General features: G+C 39.3%; 1 protein-coding gene across 1 annotated transcript in view; it reads left to right on the forward strand.

The window, feature by feature from the left end:
- Positions 1-12758, forward strand: part of ZSWIM8 (zinc finger, SWIM-type containing 8) — a 71032-nt gene that overhangs the window by 24158 nt on the left and 34116 nt on the right. Inside the window, 2 exon segments of the mRNA XM_009322481.1 lie at positions 7719-7872; positions 9547-9641. Of these exon segments, the coding sequence (XP_009320756.1) occupies positions 7719-7872; positions 9547-9641 (249 nt within the window).

Raw genomic sequence — 12758 nt, forward strand, 5'->3', positions numbered from 1 at the left:
CCCTTCCTTTTCTGTCCTATTAAACTGTCTTTATCTCAGTCCACAAATTTTACTCTCCCTGCTCCCCCCTCAATTCTCTCCCCCATCCGACTGGTGGCGGGGGAGTGAGCGAACGGCTGTGTGGTGTTTAGCTGCCTGCCGGGTTAAACCACAGCACTTCCCTTCCTCAGAGTTCTGCACTATTTACAGGCAGTAAGAATGGTAATGTGCAAATTTAATAGGTGAATTACATGGACAGAAAAAGATCACCAAGTAACCCTGATAGTTCTTTTTTGTTTGCTTTATCCTGTGGGCAAATCAATGTACTAGTGATTCAAACTGAATCTTGATTTGTCCTCTGGAGCATTTTGCTAGTTTGTCGATCACTTAGTTCTCTCTAGGGCTATGTTTTCAGTTATTAAAAAAAAGTGTGTATATGTATGTGTGTGTAGATATATATTTTTTTTCACTCTCGCGTAGTGAGAATATCATCCTGCCATACAACCCTAGTGGAGAAACCCGTATTTGTAGAGTTTTGCCTGTGGCTAACTTTGCCTGAAATACCTGATGATTACAGTGCCCTGCCCTTGCTGTTTTTCTAGATCAGTTTAGCTGCACTTGCTAGCCTGTTTAGGAGTATGTGGATGTTTTAAAAATACAAAAACATTGAGAGAAAACAAAACCAAAGGAGCCCTCAAGTCAGAATGCTCCCTCTAGTCATCTTTTCTGAGCAAGCTTGATTAACAATCAGTCAGCAACAGCGTTTGTAGCATCTTTTCTCCATCACTTGATCCCTATTCTTGTCTATAACCTTCCTGGTCTGTCACGGCATGTGAAAAACTCACACAGATGAGTTCTATCGAAGGCTTTTCTACATGGAGTCTATGGTTCTCCATTTGTTGTTGCAGCTGGCTTTGTGAATGCTGAGGTGTTTTGCAGGGAATTGGTTTGGAGTGGGTAGTATCTGAGAAACAAATAGCTGAAACTTTATTCTGACTTGGTACAGCAGGTGTTCCACTGTAAAGGAGTTGCTTATTTTCTTAAGATTGACACTGCTTGAACAGTTGAGGAACCAGGAACATGTGTCTTTGCATCGATTTCCTTAATCTGTAAAAGGAAAATAAACTCCTACTTTTTAGCAATACTGTGGTTTGCTTGTTTTTTACAAGGAACGTTGTGGGTTTTTTTTCTCTCGGTATAAGATGGCATGGAATTATTAATCTGAAACAGAGGAATGCTAGTTGAAGACAACTGGGAGTCAGTATTTGAATATTACACTGTGTCTTTAGCTTTTCGGATTCTTCATTCTGCACGTAGTCAAGCTAGACCAGGACTGGGTGCGGGGGGGCAGCTCCTTGTGTCCGTTCAACTGTCAGGGTCTGACATTGCAGGGTCTTGGTTCGATCTTGGGGTCCTCACCCCTTGGCTTGTCAGTTTGGTTTCTTCTCTTGTATTGTATTTGGGGCAAGAAAGTTCATTCTTGGTGCCTGTTCAGTACTTGGCATGTCTGCTGGGCTGCCGTAAGAGCACCCGTTAGCTCCAATTGTGCTGGAGCAATCTGTGATGTGTGTGTATTTATGTGTCCACTATGAACACCGCTGAGACCAGCTGCATGATTCGAAAAGATTATTTACAACCCAGAGTACAACCATTTTGGCATGGGTGTTTAAAGTTGAATACTACTTCTGTTGTTTTAAGTGCTTGTATGTGATCTCTCTCTCTTCTCTACGTTTAAAATTATGTTAGCTATTTTGGTTGCTTTTTTCATGTTAAGTATTTAGTTTCTTTCTGGAGCTTGGTGGTTATGGTTCAATACTTCATATGTTCCAAGTCTTACAGGCATAGACTAGAGTGACTGCAATAGCTCTTCTACTCAGATGGAGAACTTTACCTTTTTGAAAACATAGCTATCCTATTTGTGACTGCGTTATGAAGCTTACATTTAATTGTACTTAGTCTGATTTACTCCCAAGATTGTAATCCCAAGGCTATTCAAGAATGCTCTTAATATTCCACCCTTTCTATGTGTTCTGTACTAGTGCATTATAGATGCACTGTATTTTTTAATAATGTTGCCTGAAGTTTGGGAAATTTTATGGGACAGGTATTAGCTACCATCTCACAAGTCTGTGCTTGAAAGCCACAAACCAGCAAGCAGACAGAAATGTACCCTTACTGCTTACATAGGCTGCAAGTATATTAGTTCAACGCTTCTGAAGATACTTCCTTTCGGATGACTTCGTAGGGCTGGGACCTACCTGGGCAAAATATTAATGTGACAGAAAACTGGAGGTGGTGTGTCTGTGACCCATTGAATCAGTTCTGCTCTTTATTGAATGCCTCTTTGAAAAGAGAACTAAAGTTAATGAGCCTTGTGGATGGAGCTTTGGATGAGAAATGCTTTTGAAAGAAGAGAAAATATCTTATTTTCAGACTTTTGCAACATGCTTCTGTTATATACCATGTGTCTTATCCTCAGTTCAGAGGTGAATTTTGTTTATTTTTAAAAACCCATATGGTGCTTTTATAGGATGTTGATTATGTGGTAAAATGGAAGAGGAACAAGTAAAGAAGCATAAGTAATGGCCTAAATACCTTGGATCTAATTTATTTGAAACTAAGAGAAAATTTTTAATTAAAAAGCTTATGTTTCATTTTGCAGTGTTCACCGTGGGAAACTCTGTTTTTAAGTACATTCAGAGCATTCATCTTTGAGTATTGCAGAGTTCAAGGCAAAGGTGAAGTTTTCTGGTGTTTGTTGCAGAGTTTGAGACCTGAAGGAGTATATTGCCTCTGGCATGTACTTCTTAAAGACATCAACTCTGAGAATAAATTCCTAGAAAGGAAGAAAGAAGAAGAGAATAAAGTAAAACCAACAGCAGAATTTTAGAAGGAAAAAAATAGAAAACAGTAAGAAACCAAATATTTTTGAAGAGTTTTGATTTAGGTATGTTACGGTTAAATGTAATGCTTGCTCTGCTTGCCCATATTTGAGAGTTCTCAGCACTTTTTGGTTTTAAGGGGTATCAGAGAGAGAATATATCACTGACTTAAGTCAAGGAGCATTTTACTGATAGGCCCTTAACTAAAATAAAACAAGCAGAAATGCTTAAAGTGCATTCTACAGTAACAGATTTATCTTTCTACATGGCAAATCCTGTAAAAAGCAATGTAATATTTACCATTAAATGAGGTTTGTAAAACAGGTTTTATAACACCCCCCCCATACCTCCTTCACTGGTCAAGATTGCACTCTGCTTATTTCCTGTTAGTTTTACTGCTCTTTGCACTTTAGCTTTTGATATCAGAAGTGCTTCACTTAATTTTCTTTATCTCCTTGTTCGGTGTATAGTTGTATTACTTTGTTCCATGCTGTTACATTTTGGACTGAAGCCAGCGGGAAAGGTGAGGGGAAATGTGAGGTGGGGACCAGGGATAGCTATAAAATCAAAGCTCTAGACTCATCTCTAAAAAGATAATGCAGCCTAACATGCCATTTTTCTTAGGGTATATATAGCAAAAGCAATGCGTCCTGTCTTTGCACTGCCTTGCTGTGAAATTTGTTCACCTGCATTTGTATTTATTCACTTGTATCTATAGTTTAATTTTAGAGACGTGTGTCAAATGAAAGTAACCCAATGGAAATGATGTAATCAGATAACAAATACATTCAGTGCTTGGCCCAGTTGGTTTCTCTTTCCGTTCCATTTAATAACTCTTTGGTGTTCTCATGGCCCCTATTTTGTTGATTATTCAAGCAGTTTCTTCTCTATTTGTCTATCATGGAAACTCAATTATTGTACTGAAGGAATAACAGCTCAGTTTGAACATGATCTGTTTTTATGAATAATTGTTGGCTGCAACTTCTTACAGCCTACCCTATATTAGGAAAGGTTAAGCAATGTAGCTACACATGCATTCCTATGTCAGTAAGCCCTACTGGCACAGAAGTTGTTTCCACTGGTGAAAATGCGTGTTTGTGTGCATAGCTTGTGTTGGCTGGTTTGGGGTTGAGGATTTTTTTGTTGTTGTTGTTCCAGCATGCTAAAGTTGTAGCTGTTATAAAATGGCTATAAAAATCAAACCTGTAATTCACATAAAACACTAGCAAAAAGGGTAGGATAGTCCTCATCAAAGCTGCGTGTTCCATGTGGCAGTAAATAGATGAGACGTGTTTTATTCAGAATGGTTTAGATATGCTTGATCCTGCCTCTTAGGTAGGAGGTATAGATTAGATGACCTCTCAAAATCCCTTCCTGACCTGGGTTTCGCTAGTCATTTAACCTGTAAGTGAGAATTGTTTGAGGCTGCTTATGCTTTGCCTGTGACTTTATTCTTCCAAGACTTGAAACGCTTCCTTTGTTCTGCTTGGGTCATCATGTCTGCTTCCCAAGAGGAAGCAGTGATTCTTGCTAGTTTTGCTCCACAATTTAAAATGAACTTCTTCCTTGGATAGATTTGTCTTACAGATTTGTCAATTTTGTATTACATCTTTGATTTCACTACTGATTCATTTTTTTATATTAAATTTGCAATCTTCCTTGCTGTCCTTATCTTTGCTTTCTGAGCAGAAGCTGTGATGCTTTATTCTTTTCTTTGTTAGCAGACTTTTCCTTTTTTTTCTTGCTCAAAAGATATTTATTATAGTACCTGAGAGCACCTTTTGTCTGTTTTATCGATAATACCTTTTGATACAATTAGGTATGAATCCACCAACCCTGGATTTGTGTCCAGAGAGAGAGAAACTTTTTTGAACGGATCTCTGTTTAGGACTCAAAGGAGAGCATTCAGAGTCTAATTTAAGCACCTAACTCATTGTCCAGCTGACTCTACAGGAGGCCTAACGGGAAAAGACCCTCTGATGCTCTGAGTCACATTCTAGATAAGTGTCTCACCTTGGCTACATAGGGGACTACCCCCTTGAAACTTAGGGCAGTTTAACTTCTTAATTTTAGTATTTACATTGTGTGCTAAGTTAGCTACTGTGAATTCACCTGCCCTTAAAGGATCATTGAAAAATTATTTTCTACTTTTCAGTTATTTTCTACTATTTCTTTTCCACGTCTCTTTTTACTTGTAGAAAAAATTCAGCGTTTTAGAAAGATGCATGGTCGTACAGATGAGATTGCTTTTTAGATTATTTTTTCCCCACCAGGTTTTACTGCTTTCACCTTATTCTGGGAATGTCTAAGCTATGTGCTATGAATGTCGGACTGTGGGTTATGATAGATATGCCAGATAATTGGCCACCTGTCTTCTGGTGATTACTACCAACACAGTACAGCTGATGAATCAGTTAATGAGTTTAATGCAAAGTCAGTCTGTTACCTTAGTTCACTGTGTAAAACTGTTAAAACCAAGCTGGCTGACTTGCACTGGACTTGCACTGGAGCGGATGAGGAGGGCTTATGGTGTCTTCCCACCTGGAAGAAATGTTTTCTCAGGAGAGGTAATTTCAGTAACACTTGTCAAAGTATTTTTCTTGAGCTAGTTTAGTTTAGCTTGAAAGAGAAAAGCCATACTATGTAACGGAGAGATTGGAGGGTAATTGCAATGATTGTACTACTGCTCCTAGTACCAGTAGTACTCTACTAGTACCATTGAGACCTAGTAACCGTTTGTATGTGTGTCCTAGTCCATTGCAACAGTATTTTTGAGAGTAAGGTGTACTGATACAATAATAAGCAGAATGCATTTGTCTTTGCTGCTTTTTTGTCAACTCAGTCTGTCTTTAGCATTTCTAATCTAACCTTCATACCCAGCACCAAATCCTTGTAAAAAGGAACACCATCCAGGCTGCAGGCTTGCAGCTCTTTGAAGAATGTGCAGGTGTTTCACCCTGCTACTGAAGACTTTTTTGAGTCTTGTACCTTGTAGAGGTTGTTTAGGTGTTATCTCTTTTCTAGTGTTGTGTAATGAAAGACTCGGATAAAGTGCCTCTATACAAAAAGTGCAGCTAAAACCACAAGAAATATTTCTCCTTTCATTGCTCGGAGTAATTGCAAGTATTTAAGTGCCTCAATTTGGACCTTGTGTGGTATCTACTACCACTGTAGTAGCAGTAATATTTAAGTTGACTATGTTGTACTAATTAAGAATAGTAATTTTTTTTTAGTGACTAATTAAAAATAGTGATTTTTTTTTTAGTGACTTGATGAAAGCTTTACACCTGTTCTGGTTGTCAAAAGTGGAAATGAGATGACTTTTCTGCCAAAATCTTGTTTATCTGCTAGCTGTAGAGAAAGGGACAATCCACTTTTCCATCACTGTTCGTTTTACAATCTGCTGCTCTCACATTTGTGGATGGGATTATAACACACTAAAACAGAGGCTCCGTCTATAACATAGGGTAAAAGTCACTAGTGATGGAGAAATAATCCTGACAGCAAAAGACTGCCTCTGTCTGGGAGAAGTGAATGCTGCCTAATGAATCTAATTTCACTGCAATCAAAAAAAAATCATAAATGTGGATGTTTGAAAATGTATTTTCTTTCCATATTTATGCAGTCCTTCCATTTGACAGGTCTGCTCAGTACTGGGGGAGATGTTGGCTGCTTTGCTGTGTGCATGCACTTTCAAAGCCCTCTCCCTTCTGTCTGGTTCCCAGCTGTTCCGACTGGAGGGCGTCTCTAGGCAGAGGGTGAGAAAGCCCTTGCTGCCATCAGGGCTTAAGTTTTCCTTTGATATGTTGCCTGGAGGCCAGTGGGGAGGGAAAGCTGAGGGCCAGATTGGTTTACGTTCTGGCTTCTAGTGGTGTTTTAGAAGCTGGTTAGGGAGGTGAAGAGTCATAACGTTGAATATCTGAAACGGAATTAATTAGGCTCTTGACAACAGGGTTTGGAAGACGGGGGAACCAAGGCTGCTTTAGTAATGGATCAGGAAGTGATCTCAGTAAAGCAGTGAGGTGCTTGCAGATAAGGCAAGTCTGGCATTTTGTATAGAGTGTAATCTAGCTCAGAGCAAAGCAGAAACGTAAGGCTCCCATAGCCTGATGATAAGAAATCTTCATCTGCACTTAAAAACATAACAAGTGGAGTTAGTTTCGTAGAAAGGTGGTGGTTAAATGTATTTGTATAAAGCTCTCGGGTGCCTTCAGTTAAGATCCTCATGGGTTCAAGTATAGTCAGCACTGTACAAACATGTGAATTCCCAGTTGCTTCTGTAAAGAACTTGAAATATAAAGACAGATATCATACAAAAGGTGGTGGTGAGGGGAATAAAACAACAAATACTAACTGAAATTAAAATCTTATAAATTGCCGAATACTGAATGTTACCAAAAAAGTCAATACTAAGGTTCCTGGATAACCTTTCCATTGCTGTCTTGTGCATATACACTGTAACAGTTCTCCTCTGTGTAATCATCTGGCATTCACAAGATGTTGCTGCCATATTCTAACAGAAATGTGTGAAAAATATTTGGTTACCTTATGCCTTGCTAAATGGTTTCAGTTTTGTCAGGAGACGCTGATCAGGAGTCACTGGTGTCTGCTAAGCTAATGTAGCTCTCCTGCCAAAGGACTGTTTTTTTAGGAATGTGTACCCATGCCCTAGGGGGCTGAAAAGAAACATAAAGTTGGCAGGCAATTCTGTGCTGCCTTTTACTGTCTATCAAAATTGGTCCTTGAACTTAGTGAGATAAGAGAGGAAGTGGAAGAGCTCCCTGCTCCGATCTCTTTAGCCTCTCATGAGTTTTGTTCTCTGAATGGCTAATTGCATTTTGTTTCTTGTCTTGCTAGATGGGCTGGTGATCCCATTGGTGGAACTGTCTGCAAAACAGGTTGCATTTCACATTCCATTCGAGGTGGTGGAGAAAGTTTATCCTCCAGTGCCTGAGCAACTGCAGCTTCGGATCGCCTTCTGGAGTTTCCCAGAAAATGAGGAAGATATCAGGTAATGAATACTATTTCTGTTTCATTGACGCTTAAGGAAAAGTTCTGTTCACTAGAGGAGAATCATTGTCTGTTTGATGTCCCATATATTTGCTGCTTCTGCTGTTCTCATGTGCATTTTGTAATACGTGGATGGGTTACTGTGGGATATACTATGATACAGGGTTATATTTCAGAGTGAGCTGCCCTGCATATGTCCCAGGAAAAGCATGTGCACGTGCAGGTTCTGTGTGTAAATGATTGCAGAATAAATGCACCCTTTAATTTGCCTGACAGTAACTTGTTTGTAGAGTTTTGTCCTTATAGAATCATAGAATCATTTAGGTTGGAAAAGACCCCTAAGATCATCAAGTCAACCGTAAACCCAACACTGCCAAGTCTACCACTAAACCATGTCTCTAAGTGCCACATCTACACCTTTTAAATACCTCCAGGGATGGCGACTCAACCACTTCCCTGGGCAGCCAGTTCCAATGCTTGACAACCCTTTTGGTGAAGAAATTTTTCCTAATACCCAATCTAAACCTCCCCGGTGCAATTTGAGGCCGTATCCTCTCGTCCCATCGCTTGTCACCTGGGAAAAGAGACCAACACCCACCTTGCTACAACTTCCTTTCAGGTAGTTGTAGAGCACGATAAGGTCTCCCCTGAGCCTCGTTTTCTCCAGGCTAAACAACCCCAGTTCCCTCAGCCGCTCCTCATCAGACTTATGCTCTAGACCCTTCACCAGCTTCGCTGCCCTTCTCTGGACACGCTCCAGTACCTCAGTGTCTTTCTTCTGTTAGTCCTATGCAGTATTCTTTCCAGTTTGAATCTGTTGTTTGAGTGAGAGCTTTAACTGGGCTAAGAAATTGCCGGGGAGAGCTAGCTCAGCATGCTGTGAAAGGCTTTTGTTGGTGTAAGTAGGAGAATCAGAATTTGCTGAGTACATCAGTGGTCAGAGTGGATACAGAGAGATGACTATATTTCTTATGTTTCTACATAAATTGTGTGAATACATGGTCAAAAACTCTGTGCTTTTAGATCTTTTACCAAAGTATTTTTGCTGAAGCTTTTATACTTTAGGAGGCCTACCCATGTAACTGTGCGTTCAGAATTTTGTTGCAAAGTAGTGATATTACGCTCTTTTAGAAAGGATCATCCTGAAAGTTCTTAGATGCATTCATCTAACATTCTGGTATCAGATGGGGGACGTAATGTCAGAAGTGCTGATGTAATTAGTAAGATCACCTGTGGGGGAATAGAGCAGGCCAGCTGGTTATATGTGTTCATTATTCTGATGAGCACAGATGTAAAAAAACCTCACCTGAGCATGGAGGTAACTCATCTAGAAGTACAAGGAGTTTTTACTGTGGCATGCTGACATTGGACTTTGAATTGATATTATACTGTACGTAAAAGCTTAATTTTAGGCTATGAATGAATTTGTATTTCAGAGCTTTAGGTTGAAATTCCTAGAAATGCCAGTGGCTATACACAAACCCAGTTAGGAAGAGGCTAACGATTTTTATGGTTGAATTGTAATGGAGAAATGGCAGAAAAGAACTGGACTTCATCTTAAAGATGAAGACAGTAAGGATTTTTCAAAAGCTACGTCAACAAAAGATGCAAGAGGATAATATGAAGTTTCTCAAAAATGGACTGATCTTGACATGTTATGTTGTATCTCTTGCAGATTGTACTCGTGTTTGGCGAATGGCAGTGCAGATGAGTTCCAGCGAGGGGAGCAGCTGTTCCGGGTGAGGGCTGTCAAAGACCCTCTCCAGATAGGTAAGAACATTGCAGCTCCACATCTCTAGATATTTCAGATTCCCAAACCCATATCTGCAATGGGACAGCAGTGGTATGACTGTGTCCCAAAACGGGCTTTTCTGGCATCCTAGACTAAACTCCCTGCCACATGCATTTTTTGTAATGTCTTGAGCTAAATACTATGTTTATTTCAGCCTCAATCAGCTCAGCTGTGAAACTGAGTGAAAAGCCAGAAATGTTCTGAAAATTAGATCCTTAATCTGTCTCAGTGTTTTGGGAAAAACTGTGTAGAATGCCTTTGTCTCCATAATGCTTAAATTCCTCATTGATAAAGAGAACTTGGTTTTCTAGTGGTCTGATCAAATGAATGCCTTGCTTGAAGTGCATGTATGGCAGAGAGGAAGTTTGCAAGGTTTAATTTTCTTGTAGCAAAAGAATTGTGTTAATAATACAGTTACTCATGTAGTATTTTGGCAGAAGGAAATCCCTGTTGCTGGACAGTTGGTTTTATCGCTCCTCGTCCCTTATCTTGTTCTTTTTATGTTTTATGGTTATAGAAACTAATCTTATCTTAAACAAAGAATTGGACTCTGGAGTTTTCATTAAATCCTTTGAAGTAAAGAAGAATATTTAGTTGGCTTTTCCAGTGACAGCTCTTAGACAGGAAGGCATTATGTGAAATAAAGACACTAGTATGTCAAGGTGGGCCATGTCAATCCAATGCAGATGTATTGGTTTTTCTGCAAGTGTAAGCTTCAGAATTAGAATATTAATTGGCATGTGGGAACTGAGCCTGGTTATAATAAGAAAAATGATAATCTAAAAAGCTGTATAACGTTAAGGAGGAAAGTTCCTGTATTTTCCTGTGATGAGGGGTAGAGACTTCTGTGGGCCTGTTTAGTTGCTAGTACCAGTAATACTTAACTCTGTGATCAGTGGAATGAATAAATTTAGGTAAAGAACCCTCAAAAAGGGAATAAAAGGGACTCGTACTGTAAAAGTTTGGGGAGAACGAAAAGAGAAGGAGATAGTCATTAGGATACGCAAATTGCAAGAGACTGATAAACTGTTATCTGAATATAGGGTAAAGCATCTGAAAGGATTTTACTTAGTGCATTGTCTACTGTAATAACAATAGCAGGAATTCTTGGGAATGGAAGTGAAGTACTTCCTCATACATAAGGTATATTGAGTTGTCAGTGAGACCAGATAGTAATTTTGGAACATCAACGAAATGGAGCTAAATAGGATTAGACTGACTTTTGAGTGCATTCATAAGCCCTGATGTCAGGACTGAAAGGTGAGAGAGGCCTCTAAGGCATCTGCTGAACTTCAGGAAGGCAAATGTTTAAGAGAGACAAAATGAGTTAAAATGCAACTGACTGAAATTCAGTAATTCCTGGGACTTTCACAATGGAAAAGAGCAGAATATTTAATATACAGTGCTAAGACTGTGGTCGAAACTTGTTTCAGTAATAAATTAAAAAGGCAAGGAGGTGTTAAGCAATGTAAATGAACAAAGGCTAGGAATATTAGTGCAAAACCTGTGCTTGGGGGAGAAGGAGAGGAGTAGGGAAAAAGAAGAGGTGGTGAATGATACAGGGGAGGAACTTCTGAAGTACACATACAGCAACTGGGTTTCTTGACAAAGGATTATGTGTGTAGAAGGGAAGGAAGCAGCTTTGTTTAAACAGTAAAGTTGTTTCCTCCTTAGTAGAGGCCGAAAACCCCTCCTTATCTAAAGGAGGGGGTTTTTGGTGGGTTTTTTTTTTTTTTTCCATGAGTACCAGCCCAGAAGCTGGGCAGTACAGGTGGGGTGGATATAATTTCAGTTGTCTACTCCAAATGATTTTAAGGTGCGTGTTGCAGTTTTGAGTTTCATATACTGACAAATGGGAAAAGAAACGCAGGAAATGAAGCAGCCCTTGAGAGGGGATTTGATTTGGAGGGGGACTGGGCAGTGTGTTGTGATATTGTAATCAATAGGACAAAGCTTGAAATGTGCTTTGTGCTCTTTTTTTCCCATTTCCCTTTGCCGTGTAAGATTATTATTTTTTTAAATGTAAATGAGTAATCTTAGTCATCTTGTCCACATGCAAATCCATATCCATAATTTCTGAACAATAGCACCTCTTCACTACATTCCAAAACCCCACTTTTTTACAGTGTTCTACTGTATATACACAAAGAATTGGCTTTTGTAGACCTTCTCCTGCACATTCCCTTTGTAGCAGTCATATACCCGCCTCCTTGCACTGAAGACATTATTGCTGTTCTCAAATAGGTGTGTTGTAGTTGCTGATTTCAGGGACTTTTTTTCTATCATGGTCTTAATTTCTTTTTAACGAATGAGGAAGGCAGCAGCAGGTTCAGTTTGGATTCTAACTTTGCATCTCCTTGAATAGTGTCTCTAAGTCTCCACTTTTTAGGGATTCTCCTACCTTGGTTTAAAACAACCAAACGTCCAAAATTGCCTTCTTTGCTTCCAGTCTAAAAGCTTTTGTTCAGCTCTCATTTTCCCATTTCTGTTAGTCCTGGGAAGGCCAGAGAAAAAGTTCTTAAATTATATGCAGAGGTGTGTTTGCTGTCATTGTTATAGGGGCGTCAGAACTACCAAATATCAATGAAGAAAGCTTGGAAGCGGTATTGCAAGAAGTATTCTTAGCAGGGTGTTGCTAACTCATAGGTCACTTAAATCTTGTCATTCCAGTTGCTTACTGAGTAGCTTGGGGTATTTCAAATTTGTGCGTTTCCACCTGAAATCATGAGGGCTAATAGGACCTCAGAAAAATGAATAAACAGACCTGAAATTTCACAATGAATGGGTTTCATGGTAAAATAAATATTAAATGCAAAAGACACTGACGTAGCTATCCTAAAATTCTGAAAACTGGATTTTAACCAGCAGGAAGCATACATTTCTTTTGGATACTTTTCCTGAAAGATTAAGTTTCGGGGTAGAGCAATGAGAAGGATAGGTTATGGACTGAAAAAGAAGCCATCTCTATTTTGTAGACCTAGTCTAGGCAGCAGTTGATTATTTCCAGCTTTTACATTTGATCAAACCATATGTCTTAATTGAGTATCAGAGACGACAGTGTACTGCTACCCCTTCTTCGCTACATGACAAAACCT

Source organism: Pygoscelis adeliae, unplaced genomic scaffold (genome assembly GCF_000699105.1).
Source record: "Pygoscelis adeliae isolate BGI_AS28 unplaced genomic scaffold, ASM69910v1 Scaffold244, whole genome shotgun sequence".
NCBI classification, from domain to species: Eukaryota; Metazoa; Chordata; class Aves; order Sphenisciformes; family Spheniscidae; genus Pygoscelis; species Pygoscelis adeliae.